The sequence below is a fragment of the Bos mutus genome, chromosome 19 (genome assembly GCF_027580195.1).
Source record: "Bos mutus isolate GX-2022 chromosome 19, NWIPB_WYAK_1.1, whole genome shotgun sequence".
Classification (NCBI taxonomy): Eukaryota; Metazoa; Chordata; class Mammalia; order Artiodactyla; family Bovidae; genus Bos; species Bos mutus.
This window is the reverse complement of record NC_091635.1, coordinates 27728556-27745199: the sequence shown is the minus strand read 5'-3', so window position 1 is coordinate 27745199 and position 16644 is coordinate 27728556. Positions and strand designations below refer to the sequence as shown.

General features: G+C 39.8%; 1 protein-coding gene across 1 annotated transcript; it reads left to right on the top strand.

Annotated features, from left to right (window-relative positions):
• The first annotated feature begins 366 nt into the window (after positions 1–366).
• KRT26 (keratin 26) lies at positions 367–6184 on the top strand. The gene is made up of 8 exons (XM_005899597.3): positions 367–807; positions 1462–1544; positions 2509–2665; positions 3301–3462; positions 3546–3671; positions 4386–4603; positions 5233–5300; positions 6030–6184. The coding sequence occupies exons 1-8, from the start codon at positions 367–369 to the stop codon at positions 6182–6184; spliced, it is 1410 nt and encodes a 469-aa protein (XP_005899659.1).
• Positions 6185–16644: the final 10460 nt, after the last annotated feature.

The following is a 16644-nucleotide window of genomic DNA, read 5'->3' as shown; positions in this document are numbered from 1 at the left end:
TGAATCTTTTGTTATATTGGAAGGAAAAAACAACTAAAATATATTTCAGAGGTCAAAAAGATGTACATTGACTCATATGTAATATTGACTTTTAAAACTATGATTTGGTATTACTGTATCTGGCACCTTTTTCGTATACAAAGATATCCTTGGGCCAGCTTTCCACCTACAGACTGGACACTGTTAAAAAATCACCCAATTATGAAAAACAACAATTAGCATGCAAGTAATATTTTATTACAGATTGACATAGTTAAGGCTGAAATGACCTACTAAGTCCTATAAAAGGCCAGCAGAGCTAACTTCCATGGATGGTGTCTTTTGACCTTGCTCCTCTCTGAGAAAGGGTTGTTTGGTGCTGTCGCCATGTCTTTTCGACTTTCTAGTGGATCCAGGCGGCTCTGCTCTCCAGCTGGCAGTGGTCGGCTAACTGGTGGGAGGACAGGCTTCAGGGCTGGAAATGCATGCGGTGGGTTGGGAGCAGGAAGCAGCTTCTCTAGCCCTCTTGGAAGCGTTTCTTCTAGAGGAAGTTTCTCTCATGGTGGTGGAGGGTTGGGAAGTGGTGTCTGTACTGGTTTTCTTAAAAATGAGCATGGCCTCCTCCCTGGGAATGAAAAGGTGGCACTGCAGAACCTCAATGACCGCCTGGCATCCTATCTGGACCACGTGCGTACTCTGGAGGAGGCCAATGCTGACCTCGAGCAGAAAATCAAGGGCTGGTATGAGAAATATGGGCCTGGTTCTGGCCGACAACTTGCTTATGACTGTAGTAAATATTTCTCAGTCACTGAAGATCTCAAAAGGCAGGTAAGAAAGATGCATACTACAGGCTTTGGGTGTGCATAACCTTAAAAACGAGGAGTTGATTCATTGGAAAAGACTCTGATGCTGGGAGGGATTGGGGACAGGAGTAAAAGGGGATGACAGAGGATGAGATGGCTGGATGGCATCACCGACTCAATGGACGTGAGTCTGTGTGAACTCTGAGAGATGGTGATGGACAGGGAAGCCTGGCGAGCTATGATTCATGGGGTCGCAAAGAGTCGGACACGACTGAGCAACTGAACTGAACTGAACTGAACCTTAAAAAAAAAAAAAAGATGTAATAGAAAACATGCTTAGCAAATTTGTGTGAATTTGCTAACTCTACATTGGCACACTGCCTGGCAATAAGAATTTGCAGAATTAATTGATGAAAGAGAAATTGTTTCCAAACAGATAGAATTGCTTCATTGATCTTTTATTACCTCATACTTTTTGATGAAGAGTAATAAAACTGTCTGTGATTGGAAAAGTTTACATTTGGCTCTTAAACTCTGGAGAAAATCCAGATTTCTTTAAAATAGGAAAAAATGATACTAAAATAGATGTTTTATGGATTAAGAAGATAAGAATCACAATGAGATCTGGAATCTCTCTTGACTTTTGGACCTAACATTTTGCACCATCTATCCTATTTAGATTATTTCTGTGACTACCTGTAATGCCAGCATTGCTCTACAAAATGAAAATGCCAGACTGACTGCTGATGACTTCAGGCTGAAGTAGGTAAACATAAAGTAATTAATTATAATAAGTAAAAATACTACATTGGAGTAAAGAACATAACTTTTGCTTTAAAAACCAACATGGTTTTATAAAGTCAGACTAGATCACTGAAGAGATTAAATGTGCCCTGATATGAAGCTAGCATAAATTTTATTTTTTTAACTTTTTAAAAACTTTTTTATATTATATTGGAGTATCACCAGTTAACAATGCTGTGATAGTTTCAGGTGGACAGCAAAGGGACTCAGCCATACATATACATGTATCCATCTCCCTCAAACTTCCCATCCAGGCTGCCACATAACACTGAGCAGAGTTCCCTGTGCTATACAGTAGGTTCTTATTGGTTATCCATTTTAAATATAGTGGTATGTATATGTCGATCCCACACTCCCTAACTATCCCTTCCTCCCATCATTCCCCCCTGACAACCATAAGTTTGTTCTCTAAGTAGGTGAATCTGTTTCTGTTTTGTAAATAAGTTCATTTGTAAATTCTTTTTCAGATTCCACATATGAGGATGGCATACAATATTTCTCCTTCTCTGCCTAACTTACTTTACTCAAGATGATAATCTCTAGGTCTATCCATGTTGTTGCAAATGGCCTTATTTCATTCTTTTTAATGGCTGTATAATATTCCATCATATATATGTACCACATCTTCTTTATCTATTTCTCTGCTATGGACATTTAGGTTAAAGCTAGCATAAATTTTAAAGAGTACTTTTCTTCTACTGTTAAGCACATGGGATGCCAAAAGTCAACTCTGAAGAAACAGCTCCAAAATAATATTCATAAATCAATAGGTGTTCCAAAGTGTTTCATCATTTTGCTATCATCATCTGCTTCAGGGGTATGTACTGAACATCGGTATCCTTTAGTATATGAAACGTCTAGAAAAATCATGCTTTGCACCTACCTATGATTATAGTTCTCAAGCATTTTAATAACCTTCCAGGTATGAAAATGAGCTTGCTCTGAACCAGAGTGTTGAGGCTGACATCAACGGTCTTCACAGAGTTATGGAGGAGCTGACTCTTTGTACAAGTGACCTGGAGATACAATGTGAAGCACTCAGTGAGGAACTGACATGCCTCAAAAAAAATCACCAGGAGGTAAGGAACCCTGGCTTCCTGTGGTATCTGATGCCCTTCCTCAAGTCCACTGTGGATCTCAATCAAAAGTCTACCTTGAACAGATTTGTGATTGCCAGGAGGGAAGGGGGAGAAGGCAGGGATGGGCTGGGAGTTTGAGATTAGCAGAGGCAAACTATTATATACAGGAGAGATAAACAGCAAAGTCCTACTGTATAGCACAGGCAACAATATTCAATACCTTGTGATAAACCATAATGGAAAAGAGTATGAAAAAGAATCTGTAGGTATGTACGTATAACTGAGTTACTTTGTTGTATAGAAGAAATTAACATAACATTGTAAATCAACTCGTGTGTGTGTGTGTGTGTGTGTGTGTGTGAGCTCAGTCATGGCTGACTTTTTGCGACCCCATGGACTATAGCCTGCCAGGCTCCTCTGTCCATGGAATTTTCCAGGCGAGAATACTGAAGGCAATTGCCATTTCCCTCTCCAGGGATCTTCCTGTGCCAGGGATCAAACCCATGTTTCTTACATCTCCTGCACTGGCAGACAGGTTCTTTACCACTAGCGCCACCTGGGAAGCCCAAAATCAACTATACTTTAATCATTTTCTTTAAGTCTACCTTGATGATTAATACAGATAGCTTTTCCAGGAAATGAAAGTCATGCAGGGTGCGGCCGGGGGGAACGTGAATGTGGAGATAAATGCAGCCCCAGGAGTGGACCTCACTGTTCTGTTGAACAACATGAGGGCTGAGTACGAAGACTTGGCGGAACAGAACCGTGAAGATGCCGAGGCCTGGTTTAACGAGAAGGTACATGTAGCAAATCACAGGCCAAGGGTTTGTTCAGGAGACCACCAAGCGGGTCACTAACCTATCTGACAATTACGCTTCAGAGCACATCGCTGCATCAGCAGATTTCTGACGATGCGGGAGCTGCTACAGCAGCCAGAAATGAGCTGATGGAACTGAAGCGCAACCTGCAAACCTTGGAAATAGAACTTCAGTCCCTCATGGCCATGGTTCGTAGGCGTCATCTTGACTTGAATGTGTGTGTGTATTAAGTAAATACATACATATATATATATGTGTGTGTGTGTGTGTTGTTGTTTAGTTGCTAAGTCATGTCTGACTCTTGCAACCCCATGGACTATAGCCCGCCAAACTCCTCTGTCCATGGGATTCTACAGGCAAGGATACTGGAGTGGGTTGCCATTTCCTTCTCCAAGGGATCTTCCCAACCCAGGGATCAAACCAGCATCTCCTGCATTGACAGGTGGATGCTTTACCACTGAGCCACCTGGGAACCCATATGTATATATGTATATATACTAACATATAACTGAATATATATAACTAATTATATTTCACTAATATGTATTAAATAGACATGGACATATTATATATCAAGCATTTTTTCTATAAATATTACTTCTGATTCACCAATCCCAAAACTTGAAGAAGGAAAAACAAGAAGCTTGGCAGTCTCGAGACACGCCACGCATCCCAGCGCCACCCGCATCCATCCTGCAGCGGCGTCGGCCGAAAAAAAAAAAAAAAACAAGAAGCTTTTTCAATGGAGAGCAAAAATTGTTTTAATTTGGCTAATGTTGATTTTCAAGGGGAAAGATTTAGCCCTTGTACAAAATATTTCTTTCCACCTTGAGAATGTTTTTAAAGCATGAACATGTGGTTTATCTGTTACACGTGCAAGCTGTGCTTTGTTCTTCTTTCAGAAACATTCCTACGAATGCTCCTTGGCTGAGACTGAAAGCAGTTACTGCCATCAGCTCCAGCAAATCCAAGAGCAGATTGGTGCAACGGAGGACCAACTCCAGCAGATTCGGATGGAAACAGAAGGCCAGAAGCTTGAGCACGAAAGGCTTCTCGATGTCAAAATATTTTTAGAAAAAGAAATTGAAATGTATTGCAAACTAATAGATGGGGAAGGAAGGTAAATATCAACTTGTGAAAAACATGAATCACACATAGGCTGGGTTTTCTCAGTGTATGTGTAAACCAATACTGTATCCTAGAATTTCCTGCTCTGAAGAGCATCACTTAGCAATTTGTTACTGCATCTAAATGACATGAAAACAGGCAGCAAAACCCAATCTCTTAGTATGTAAAGTATCTATACCTAGTAATGTAGAGAACATTTAAATATGGAATACTGAGCAATGCCTAGACTCCAATCCAGGAGGAAAACTGCTTTCTGGGACTGAGCATTGGAGCATATCTCTTACAATAACACACTCTTGTGGCTTCACTGGTTAACCCCCCGTTGTGTTGTTGCTTAGTCACTAAGTCATGTCTGACTCTGAGACCCCATGAACTATAGCCCACCAGGCTCCTCTGTCCATGGGATTTCCCAGGCAAGACTACTGGAGTGGGTTGCCATTTCCTTCTCCAGGGGATCTTGGAGATCTTGGAGATCTCATTTCCTTCAACTAATGTTGAAGCCATATTTGAAACTAGAACTTCAATTGAAACTAGCACTCCAAAACTTTTATTCCCCATTCATAGTTATTTATGAGCTCCCTAATGATAGAAAACTGCAGTAATTTTCTTTTCTCTTCACAGAAAAAGCAAGTCCACATATTGCAAATCAGAAGGGCGTGGGCCCAAAAATTCTGAAAATCAAGTCAAAGGTATAAGAGGGTTGTTTTTTTTTAACTTGGAATAACTCTTTTAAACTCCAGCAGTTGTATTAAATAAGTCACTTATCTGGAAACTAAGTAAAACTGTATATAAATTTAGTTCTAGTGAATGAAAGGATAAGGTATCAGCTCTTAACATTCATATTTCATGTTCCTGTAGAACAGATGTGGTCAACTTATGAAATTACTGAAATGGGAAATCAATTCCCCCAACATTTTTCTTACTTATAACCTATTATTTCCCCAGTTTCAATGTTTTTCTAGAAAAGCAACTTTATTTTAAACCACAAAAACAGGGCAAGTTGGTATTTAAAACAAGACATTACTTGCTCCAGGCCTATACCTGCTTGATACTTCTTAATGCATGTTTCACTTATGTTTTCAAACACCCATTGTTCTAAAAGATAACAAAGATAGTCTTAGGCCTTGCTAAGCACAGGTATTGAGTATTACATCTCAATTTTCAGCAAACTCGCAAACACTGTTTGGGTTTTTTAATATTTTTATTTATTTATTTACTTGACCATGCTGGGTCTTAACTGCAGCATGTGGGATCTAGCTCCCTGACCAGGGATCAAATCCAGGCCCCCTGCAGCAGTCTTAGCCATTTTGACCACCAGGGAAGTTCTGCAAACTGTTTTATACGAGCATACCCATTGTGACTAAATACCTTTCCACCTGTTAAGAATGAGTACTAAGCTTGCATTTATTTTATTTTAGACTCAAAAGAAGAAGCTGTTGTCAAAACAGTGGTTGGGGAACTTGATCAGCTTGGCAGTGTCCTCTCACTAAGGGTCCACTCGGTTGAAGAAAAATCCTCAAAAATAAGCAATATTACAATGGAGCAACGACTGCCTTCTAAAGTCCCTCAGTGAGGGGAAATGCTCTTAAAAAAAAAAAAAAAAAAGTCTTCTTTTGTAAAATCCTATTGACCAAAACCCCAAGGAAACCATTCATTTCTGTTCTTCAAAATAAAAGGGTTAGAAGATGTTTTCCTTCTCTTCCCTTTCTCAGGTTCTTTGTATGTCATCCTTCCCAGGAATAGGAAAAAAAATCTTGCTCTGTCTCTGGTTTTTGCTCGCATTTGGTGGAATCTTTATTGCCTCTTCATTAACAAGTTTCTGTTCCAAGTGATTTTTGATAAATTCTGTGCTTTTGAATTTCCACAGTTGGTCTCAATGTCACAGTACTAAGGATATGCTAATAAAACTAAGTGCTTCACTTGTGGTCGTATTTACTCCAGTTCCTGACAGGATGAATTGCAAAGAATGCCAGTCCTAACCTCTGGTCCCAAATCTGTCCCTCATTAACTTTGTAAATGACTGGTTCTCTTTGAGTTTGAGCTGCTATGGATGTAATAGAAAATGATACTGATTGAGCTTTAGACGGGTAAAGCATCTGCATACAATGCGGGAGACCCGGGTTCAGATCCCTGGGTTGGGAAGATCCCCTGGAGAAGGAAATGGCAATCCACTCCAGGACTATTGCCTGGAAAATCCCATGGACAGAGGAGCCTGGTAGGCTACAGCCCATGGGGTTGCAAAGAGTCTGACACGACTGAGCGACTTTACTTTCACTGTCTTTTCTTTAGAATGCAGGGGTGATCGGCTAATGTTAGTTTGTTACTCTCGATAGCTGTTTTCCATTTTGCACTTAGTTGCTTATTGACTGGGGTGGTTCTCAATCTTACTCATATCCTCCTACACATAAGATCCTGCCTGATAGACTAACCAAGTTATTTCAGACAGTGCAGCTGGGTCTAGACAGCAACAAAGTTCTAGGATATAAAAGTTTATTTCATATGAGTGATGAGGCAGAGAGCTCTGCAATAACCTAGATTTCCAATGTGAATGACAAAGGCTGTTTTGGCTTTTTTTTGAGTGGGGAGGGGGAGGATTGGTTTGTTTGACTGCACTGTGTTCGTCGCAGCACATGGGATCCAGTTCCCTAATCAGGGATCAAACCCAGGCCCCCTGCACTGGGAGCTTAGAGTCTTAGCCCCTGGATCACCAGGGAACTCTCTCACTAAAGGGTTTTAACCAAATGGTATATACACCATGTGGAATTTAAAGTGTCTCACATTCAGTTTAGTTCAGTCGCTCAGTCGTGTCTGACTCTTCGCGACCCCATGAATCGCAGCACGCCAGGCCTCCCTGTCCATCACCAACTCCCTGAGTTCACTCAGACTCACGTCCATCGAGTCAGTGATGCCATCCAGCCATCTCATCCTCTGGCGTACCCTTCTCCTCCTGCCCCCAATCCCTCCCAGCATCAGAGTCTTTTCCAATGAGTCAACTCTTCACATGAGGTGGCCAAAGTACTGGAGCTTCAGCTTCAGCATCCTTCCCTCCAAAGAGATCCCAGGGCTGATCTCCTTCAGAATGGACTGGTTGGATCTCCTTGCAATCCAAGGGACTCTCAAGAGTCTTCTCCAACACCACAGTTCAAAAGCATCAATTCTTCAGCGCTCAGCCTTCTTCACAGTCCAACTCTCACATCCATACATGACCACAGGAAAAACCATAGCCTTGACTAGACGGACCTTTGTTGGCAAAGTAATGTCTCTGCTTTTGAATATGCTATCTATGTTGGTCATAACTTTCCTTCCAAGGAGTAAGCGTCTTTTAATTTCATGGCTGCAGTCACCATCTGCAGTGATTTTGAAGCCCAAAAAATAAAGTCTGACACTGTTTCCACTGTTTCCCCATCTATTTCCCATGAAGTGATGGGACCAGATGCCATGATCTTCATTTTCTGAATGTTGAGCTTTAAGCCAACTTTTTCACTCTCCACTTTCACTTTCATCAAGAAGCTCTTTAGTTCCTCTTCACTTTCTGCCATAAGGGTGGTGTCATCTGCATATCTGAAGTTATTGATATTTCTCAACTGCAACATATCTAGGTGCTAAGCCACACTAAGGTTGCATCCCCAGGTCTCAAAGATCATTTTGATTGCTATGTTTCCTACTCCCACATAAGTAGTTGACCTCTGCCCCAGCATAGTTTCTTGAACTGTAGCTACAGCTAGACGTTACCTTTTTCATGATCTTCTTCTGATGAAGGGCTCCAATTTTGGTAATGGAAGTCATAAGTTCAATGGTATAGAGTTGGATTGGGTTAGGTTAAAAGTACTTTGATGGTACGGGGAAGGAAGTGCAAGGGGGGTTCAGGATGGGGAACACATGTACACCCGTGGTGGATTCATGTTGATGTATGGCAAAACCAATACAATATTGTAAAGAAATTAGCCTCCAATTAGAATAAATAAATTTATATTTAAAAAATAAATAAATAAAAGTACTTTCAATTGCAGGACCATAATACCGCTTACTCTTTGGAAGGACAGTTATGACCAACCTAGATAGCATATTAAATAGCAGAGATGTTACTTTGCCAACAAAGGTCCATCTAGTCAAGGCTATGGTTTTTCCAGTGGTCATGTATGGATGTGAGAGTTGGACTGTGAAGAAGGCTGAGCGCTGAAGAATTGATGCTTTTGAACTGTGGTGCTGGAGAAGACTCTTGAGAGTCCCTTGGACTGCAAGGAGACCCAACCAGTCCATCCTAAAGGAGACCAGTTCTAGGTATTCATTGGAAGGACTGATGCTGAGGCTGAAGCTCCAGTACTTTGGCCACCTCATGTGAAGAGTTGACTCATTGGAAAAGACTCTGATGCTGGAGGGATTGGGGGCAGGAGAAAGGGACGACAGAGGATGAGATGTCTGGATGGCATCACCGACTCAATGCACATGAGTTTGGGTGAACTCAGGGAGTTGGTAACGGACAGGGAGGTCTGGCGTGCTGCGATTCATGGGGTCGCAAAGAGTCGGACACGACTGAGCGACTGAACTGAACTGAATTGAATACCAATGTCTTACATTTATGGACTGTGCTTTAATCTTTCTTTCTGTGAATTCACCATTTTGATCTTCATAAAGGCTTATAAGTAAGTGTTTTTATTATTTTTATTTACATAAAAGGCATAAACATTCAAATAAATTAAGCAATTTCCCCAGAGTTACACAGATGATGGGCGGTGGGGGATAGATTCAAATTCAGATCTCCCTTTCTTCCTCACTGACCAGAGTCTTAATTGACCAGGAAAAAATCAATAACTTCCCCCAAGCACATTCTATTTCACACTAAGTTTCCATTGCTATCCACGAATGTCCATCATCAACAGATTCTTGTGTGCATAGGTGTATTCTTTTCCTCTCTGTTCACCACCCATCTCCAGCTCCTTTCCAGCAGCAACCTTCTCTGTCTCCATATTTATTAAGTCCTGGTCACTAGATATCCTCTCTCTTAGGCTGCAAGCTACTTCATTATGTCTTGTTACCATCTCATTCTGACTAGCAGGGTCATCCAAAGGCTCCATCTTCTAGGAACTGGAGGACTAGAGCCACAACTACAGCTCTCTCAAGACACCTGGCTAATCCACCATCTTAATACCACAATGTTGGACCCTCTTTGTCTGCGACCACCAGTGCTAGTCACTCCTTGTTCTAAAGAGTGTTCTTCTTTCCAAAAACAAAATCTAACTTCCACTTTTCTATATCCACTCTTTCCTATTTAGATAAAAAGACTTGTCTCTCTAAACAAGACAGATTTATATTTAATACAAACTTAAGTTATGATCCCAAAATGCATGGTTTTAGCTAATAGTTCTGGAAAGCATAAGTATGAGGGCTGGAAAACTTAAGTACTCATCCACATTTCTAAGAATTCAGTCTTAGTGAAAAAAAAAGGTAAAACACTGATATCAATAGTTAACAAATCTCCAAAACTTTCATTCAGTTCAGTTCAGTTCAGTCGCTCAGTCATATCTGACTCTGCAACCCCATGGACTGCAGCATGCCAGGCCTCCCTGTCCATCACCAACTCCCAGAGTTCACTCAAACTCACGTCCATCGAGTCGGTGATGCCATCCAGCCATCTCATCCTCTGTCATCCCCTTCTCCTCCTGCCCTCAATCTTTCCCAGCATCAGGGTCTTTTTAAAAGAGTCAGTTCTTTGCATCAGGTGGCCAAAGTATGGGAGTTTCAGCTTCAGCATCAGTCCTTCCAGTGAATATTCAGGACTGATTTCTTTCAGGATGGACTGGTTGGATCTCCTTGCAGTCCAAGGGATTCTCAAGAGTCTTCTCCAACACCACAGTTCAAAAGCATCAGTTCTTCGGTGCTCAGCTTTCTTTAAAGTCCAACTCTCACATCCATACATGACCACTGGAAAAACCATAGCCTTGAGCAGACGGCCTTTGTCGGCAAAATAACGTCTTGCTTTTTAATAAGCTGTCTAGGTTTGTCATAATTTTCTTTCAAGAAACAAACATCTTTTAATTTCATGGCTGCAGTCACCAACTGCAGTGATTTTGGAGCCCAAGAAAATAAAGTCTCTCACTGTTTCCATTGTTTTCCCATCTATTTGCCATGAAGTGATGGGACTGGATGCCATGATCTTAGTTTTCTGAATGTTGAGTTTTAAGCCAACTTTTTCCCTCTCCTCTTTCACTTTCATCAAGAGGCTCTTTAGTTCTTCTTCACTTTCTGCCATAAGGGTGGTGTCATCTGCATATCTGAGGTTATCATATTTATCCCAGCAATCTTGATTCCAGCTTGTGCTTCATCCAGCCCAGCGTTTCTCATGATGTACTCTGCATATAAGTTAAATAAGCAGGGTGACAATATACAGCCTTGACGTACTCCTTTCCCAATTTGGAACCAGTCTGTTATTCAATATCCAGTTCTAAAACTTTCATTGGGCACTCTTAATTGTTAACTACCAAACCTTGTCCAGCATCCATCATCCAGACCTTGGCTAACAGAATATGTCCTAGACATTTCACCATCAGGCCCTTGGAAACAAATATTTTACAGAACAGGCTGAGAAGGTACTGCCTTGAAAAATCAGGAACAATGAGAGCTCATGGCCTCTGGAGTAAAACACAGCATGGAGGAACCAGGCAGGATCTCCCTCCTCAGTCCTACAAGGACAGCAAAAACACAGACAGGCAAGATACAAACAGTTTTGTGCTACATTAGAACTTTCTGAGGACATCTGAAAGGCCCTATTTTGTCTCCGATTCAGATATTTCAGATGTTCCCTGAGCCCCAAGGGCTGATGCAAGAGTCATAGTCTTGAATGTGACCAATTTGAGGCTACACCCAACCATGGTACAGCCAGAGTACTGCCATCTTCTTTCCGAAAACACACCATACTGAACATGTAGGTTCTTCTTCCTCCCCATACCCCATTTAAGAATGAAAAATGTATAAAACCAAAAAGATAGAAAAAAAATAAGAGAAGAAACAAAAGTGGATTTTTTTTTTTAATTTGGAAGAAAGGAAGTGGCAGAAGAAGCCTCAATAACAACAACAAAATGCATGTTCCTGGAACTAGTCAACCTCATAAAATCCAAGAGAGATTCAAGGCTCAGAAGAACCAGGTTATGATGGAGGACTGGGCTGAAGGATGAAGCTGAGGGCACAGTGACTGACAGAGGAGGAAGTACCATGATACTAATGACACATACGCTTCAAGAGCCCTCATTAGCACAAGGGCACAAAGGGGGTCCTAGAATTAGGTTTATATGGCCACTTTTTGTAAAATTTGCAAAACTAAAATAATTTACCCCAATTAGTGAAATCTGCTGTCTGTTTCCATGCCAACGTCCCTTCCATCATCAGTTTCCCTCAGATCTGGTGGTGTTTGGATATCCACAAGCATTCTGAGGGCCATTCTAAGATAAAGGGACCATTGTTATTATCCAAATGTAACATCTGAGAGGGAGCAAAAGGTGCTGTTAATCAGGCGCACTAGTAGGCATGAACTGATCTGTTGTAGGCATATGAATATAGAGTCACTTTAAGTGGAGAAAAAATTCAGTTGCACATGGTGGGATATATTTATGAGGTTTTCATCATTTCCATGGGTGGCTTCTAGCAGAATCCCACTGCCCTGATGAGCTGACTCAAACGTGAATGCATTTCAGTTGTCTTATGCTAAGTGAAAGAAGTCAGACTTAGGGATACATACTGTATGATTCCATTCACATGACATTCTGGAATAGGCAAAACTATAGACATAGAAAATTTATCAGTGTTTTTCTGGAGCTGGGGCTGTGGGGATAGGCTGATGACAAAGGGGTACAAAGGAATTGGGGGATGAGTAACAGAACTTTCTATATCTTGATTGTAGTGAGTGTTACATGACTATGAATTTGTCAAAACTCATAGAGTATGCTTAAAGAATGAATTTTATTATACATACATTAAACCTCAACAAATCTGGCTAAAATGAACTAACAAAAAGCTTTAAGAATTCTACCTTAAAGAAAAATGAAAACATGTCTGGCATTATTAATAACAGCAAAAAGTAGGAAACAATCTGAAAGTTCCTAAATAAGATAGTGGTTAAACAAATTACTTAATATTAGGTTTGGCCCTGAGTAACAATAACAAAATAACATGACTTTACACAGATAGAAGTTTGTTTCTCTCATACATAAAAATTCAAAAGTAGGCTAATCAGGGCTGTGGATGGTAGCTTTGTGCCTCAGGGCATCCTCTGGGACCCATATTCCTTTCAGTTTTCCACTCAGCCATACCCAGGATATGGTGCCAGCTCACAGTCCAAGACGACCCTCCAACCCTCATACGCAGCCATCACACCCTGAACCAGGATGGAGGAAATGGAGAAGACAGGACAAAAGATGTTTGTCTGCTTTCTTTTAAAGTTTTCTAGAACTTGCCACATATACTGCTTACATCATCAGTTCAGTTCAGTTCAGTCACTCAGTCGTGTCCAACTCTTTGAGACCCCATGAATCGCAGCACACCAGGCCTCCCTGTCCATCATATCAGCTACTTAATTACATTGCCACAGCTGGCTGCAAAGAAAGCTAGAGATAGTAGTCTTTCCTGTGGAGAGCTATTGCCCAGCTAAAATTGAGGGTCAGCCAACGGTTTCATCCACATTGGGCACCTATCCATGCACTAAAGTATATTATGCAACGTGAACAAAACAAGTTACAGAACAACACATTTAACACTTAAGACTCACAGATAGCGTGTGTATTTTTACATGCTGTGTATGTGTGCAAATGAATAGAAATCCATTTGGAAGGGTGAAAACATCTGAATGGGTAAACTGCAGTTTCCTGAGAAAGCAGGGAAGACAAAAGAGAGGGGAAGGTAAGGAAGGACTTTAACATTTTATTCTATAGATACTGTATGTTTGTTTCTATCAAGAATATTTTCCTGTTGTTTTATGGCAGAAACTAACACAACGTCAAAAAGCAATTATCCTCCAATTAAAAAAAAAATCATATATTCATGCAGAGAGTAGAATGGTGTTGCCAGGGACTGGAGAATGGAGGAAAAAGGGTACATAATTTTACTTAAAAGATGAATTAATTCTGAGGATCTAATGTGTAGCATAATGACTAAAGTTAATTATACTGTTAATTATACTGAATACTTGAAATTTGCCAAGAGAGCAGATATTACATGTTCTCACCAAAAAGAAAAAAAAAGGTAACCATATGAGGTGATAAATGCATTTACTAACTTGATTGTGAGAATAATTTCTCACAATTGTAATACAATTCTGTAATACTGTATTACAATTTATGCATTACAGTTTTGTCAGTTGGTTCTCAATAAAACTGGGAAAATTAATAAATAAAAGCTGGGGGATGGGAATTTCCTGGAGATCCAATAGCTATGACTCCATGCTTCCATGATCAAAGGTCCAGGTTCAATTCCTGGTCAGGGAACTAAGATCCTGTGTACTGCACAACCAAAAAAATAAAATTTTTAAACTGGGGCGAGGGGAAACAGACTGTAGTAAAGTCGATCAAACCTACTACACAGATATCAATTGCATTTCTTAGTACAATTTGTCCAGAAAGCATGATTTCTAAAAGATATCTTTAGCAATATTAGATAAGTATCTGGAAATAGTTCTTTAAAAAGGATGCAAAAGCATATTATGAAGAAATCTGTACCTTTTCACTGAAGAACATTAAGGAAGACCTAAATAAATGGAAAGAATATTCAACTTTTTGGATAGACATACACAATATCACAGAGATGTCAATTTTCTTCAAATAGCTTTATGGATTCCAAGCAAATTTGGGCTATTATTGTATTTGAGAATCAGGCTTTAAATTTTATATGAAAGAACAATACAGAAGGAATATTTGACTTGATGGCAAATAAGAACAAAGGAATACTTGCCTTACCAGATACCAAGTTATATTATGGAGCAATGGTAACCAAAACGGTATGTTTCTGCACCAGACCAAAAAATAGTAACAGTTGAATCCCCACCTAAATAAAGCTTTATTGAGGACTTTGATTTCCTGACTTATTGAGGCACTGGACAGTTTCTTTATGACAATATGGCATGGCATTGCAGGGAGAGGGTGACACTATTCTGCACACAGTGCTGAAATCATTATCCATATTGGAAAAGTGAAATTTGATTATATACCACAGAATATACAAAAATTATTCCAAACTACCAAAGCCTTAAATGTGAAAGGCAAAATGTTTCGAGTATATTACCGGAAGACTCTTTTATGACATCGTAGAGTTAATCACTTCCTTAAGTTAGATAAAATAATCACAATCGAAAAATGAAGAGTGATGTGTGCATGTGTGTGCTTAGTCACTCCATCATGTCCAACTCTTAATTCAACCTATTTAAAAATAAGATGATAATGAGTCAATATCCAGAATATAAAACAAACTCCTACAACTTAACCAAAAAAAAAAAAAAAATCCAGCATGGTATTTTAAGTGGGCAAGGACTTAAGTAGACATTTCTCCAGAGAAGATATGTCAATGGCCAACAAGGACATGAAAAGCTGCCCAACATCACTAATCATTAGGGAAATGCAAATCAAAATTACAATGAGATACCACCTGATAAGGTTACTATCAAAAAAAGGAAATAACAAATGTTTGTGATGATGTGGAGAAATTAAAATCCTTGTGCACTATGTATGGAAATATAAAATAGTGCAGCACTATGGAAAATAGTACAGTATTTCTTCAAAAAATTAAAAATAAAATTTCCATATGATCTAGTAATTCTACTTTGGGGTATGTTTCCATGAAAAGGGTACACAAAGACTGGAACAGATATGTATATATCCATGTTCATAGTTGCATTATACACTATTTAAAATAGCTAAAAAGTGGATGCAACCCAAATGGCCACTGACTGATGAATGGATAAACAAAATACATGCAATGGAACATTATTCAGGCTTAGAAAGAGAGGAAAATCTGATACATGCTGTCACGTGGATGAACTCTGAAGACATTTTGCTAGTGAAACAAGCCAGTCACAAAAGGACAAATAATGTAGGATTCTACTTATCACAAGTGTCAGAACAATGACTGGCACACAGTAGGTTCTAAATGAATGAAGGAATTAACCCATATTTTCACAACAGCCTCACATAATAAATATTCATGGAAATTTTGTCCATAAGCCAATTTCCAGATTTTTTTCCCCAAAATTGCCATAATATTTAGAGTTTTCAATGAATACGTGGGAATCCACATCTAGAAAGTAGCTTACTGATGACTTTCACCCAAGCGAAACCACCACGAAGTAGAAACAGCTGAAATATTTCTTTCCAGATTTTTGCTTCAAATTTTGCAAGGTCAGGAAATAAGTTAATGTCCTTCCAAACTCCCACAACCCATAACAGCAATTAGGGGTGTGTTCCTAATTACCAAAATGGATGTGAGAAGACAACTATACCCAGACATAAGTACATGTCAACAAAACACCCTGCATGTCAGCCAAAATGGAAATTAACTTCCTACCAGAAACAGCAGCAACAGTTGAGGAGAAAAGTCAGTGGTTGAAGATCCAAGCTGTGGAAATAATGATTGCTGTCCTGTCCTCTATTTATGTGGAAAGAACTGTAAAAACAGAAGCAGTAAAAGTCTCAGAAACATCAAAATCTACGTTGGCCTAACAGCCCAAAACCATGATGCCAGATTTTTATTCAGTGGTGGACTGGTGAGTTTTTATCTTCTAAGGAGGGAAGTGAGGAATGACTCACTCACAATTTTAAAATGTAATAAGGAACCTGAAATTGCTCCACCCAGACCCATTTCTCAGATAACCACCAACCTGGGGGCAACTGCCTTCCTACAGAAATGAGCCAGGCAAAGTTAGATACTAATTAGGAAAATTCATCTAATTAAGCTAACTTGCTGAGGCTGGCAAGCGGTGTTTAACTCTATGTAGGCAGAATTTCATCCAGACACACTTGAGCATTGTCTATAAAAAGGGCAACAGATGAGTTGGGA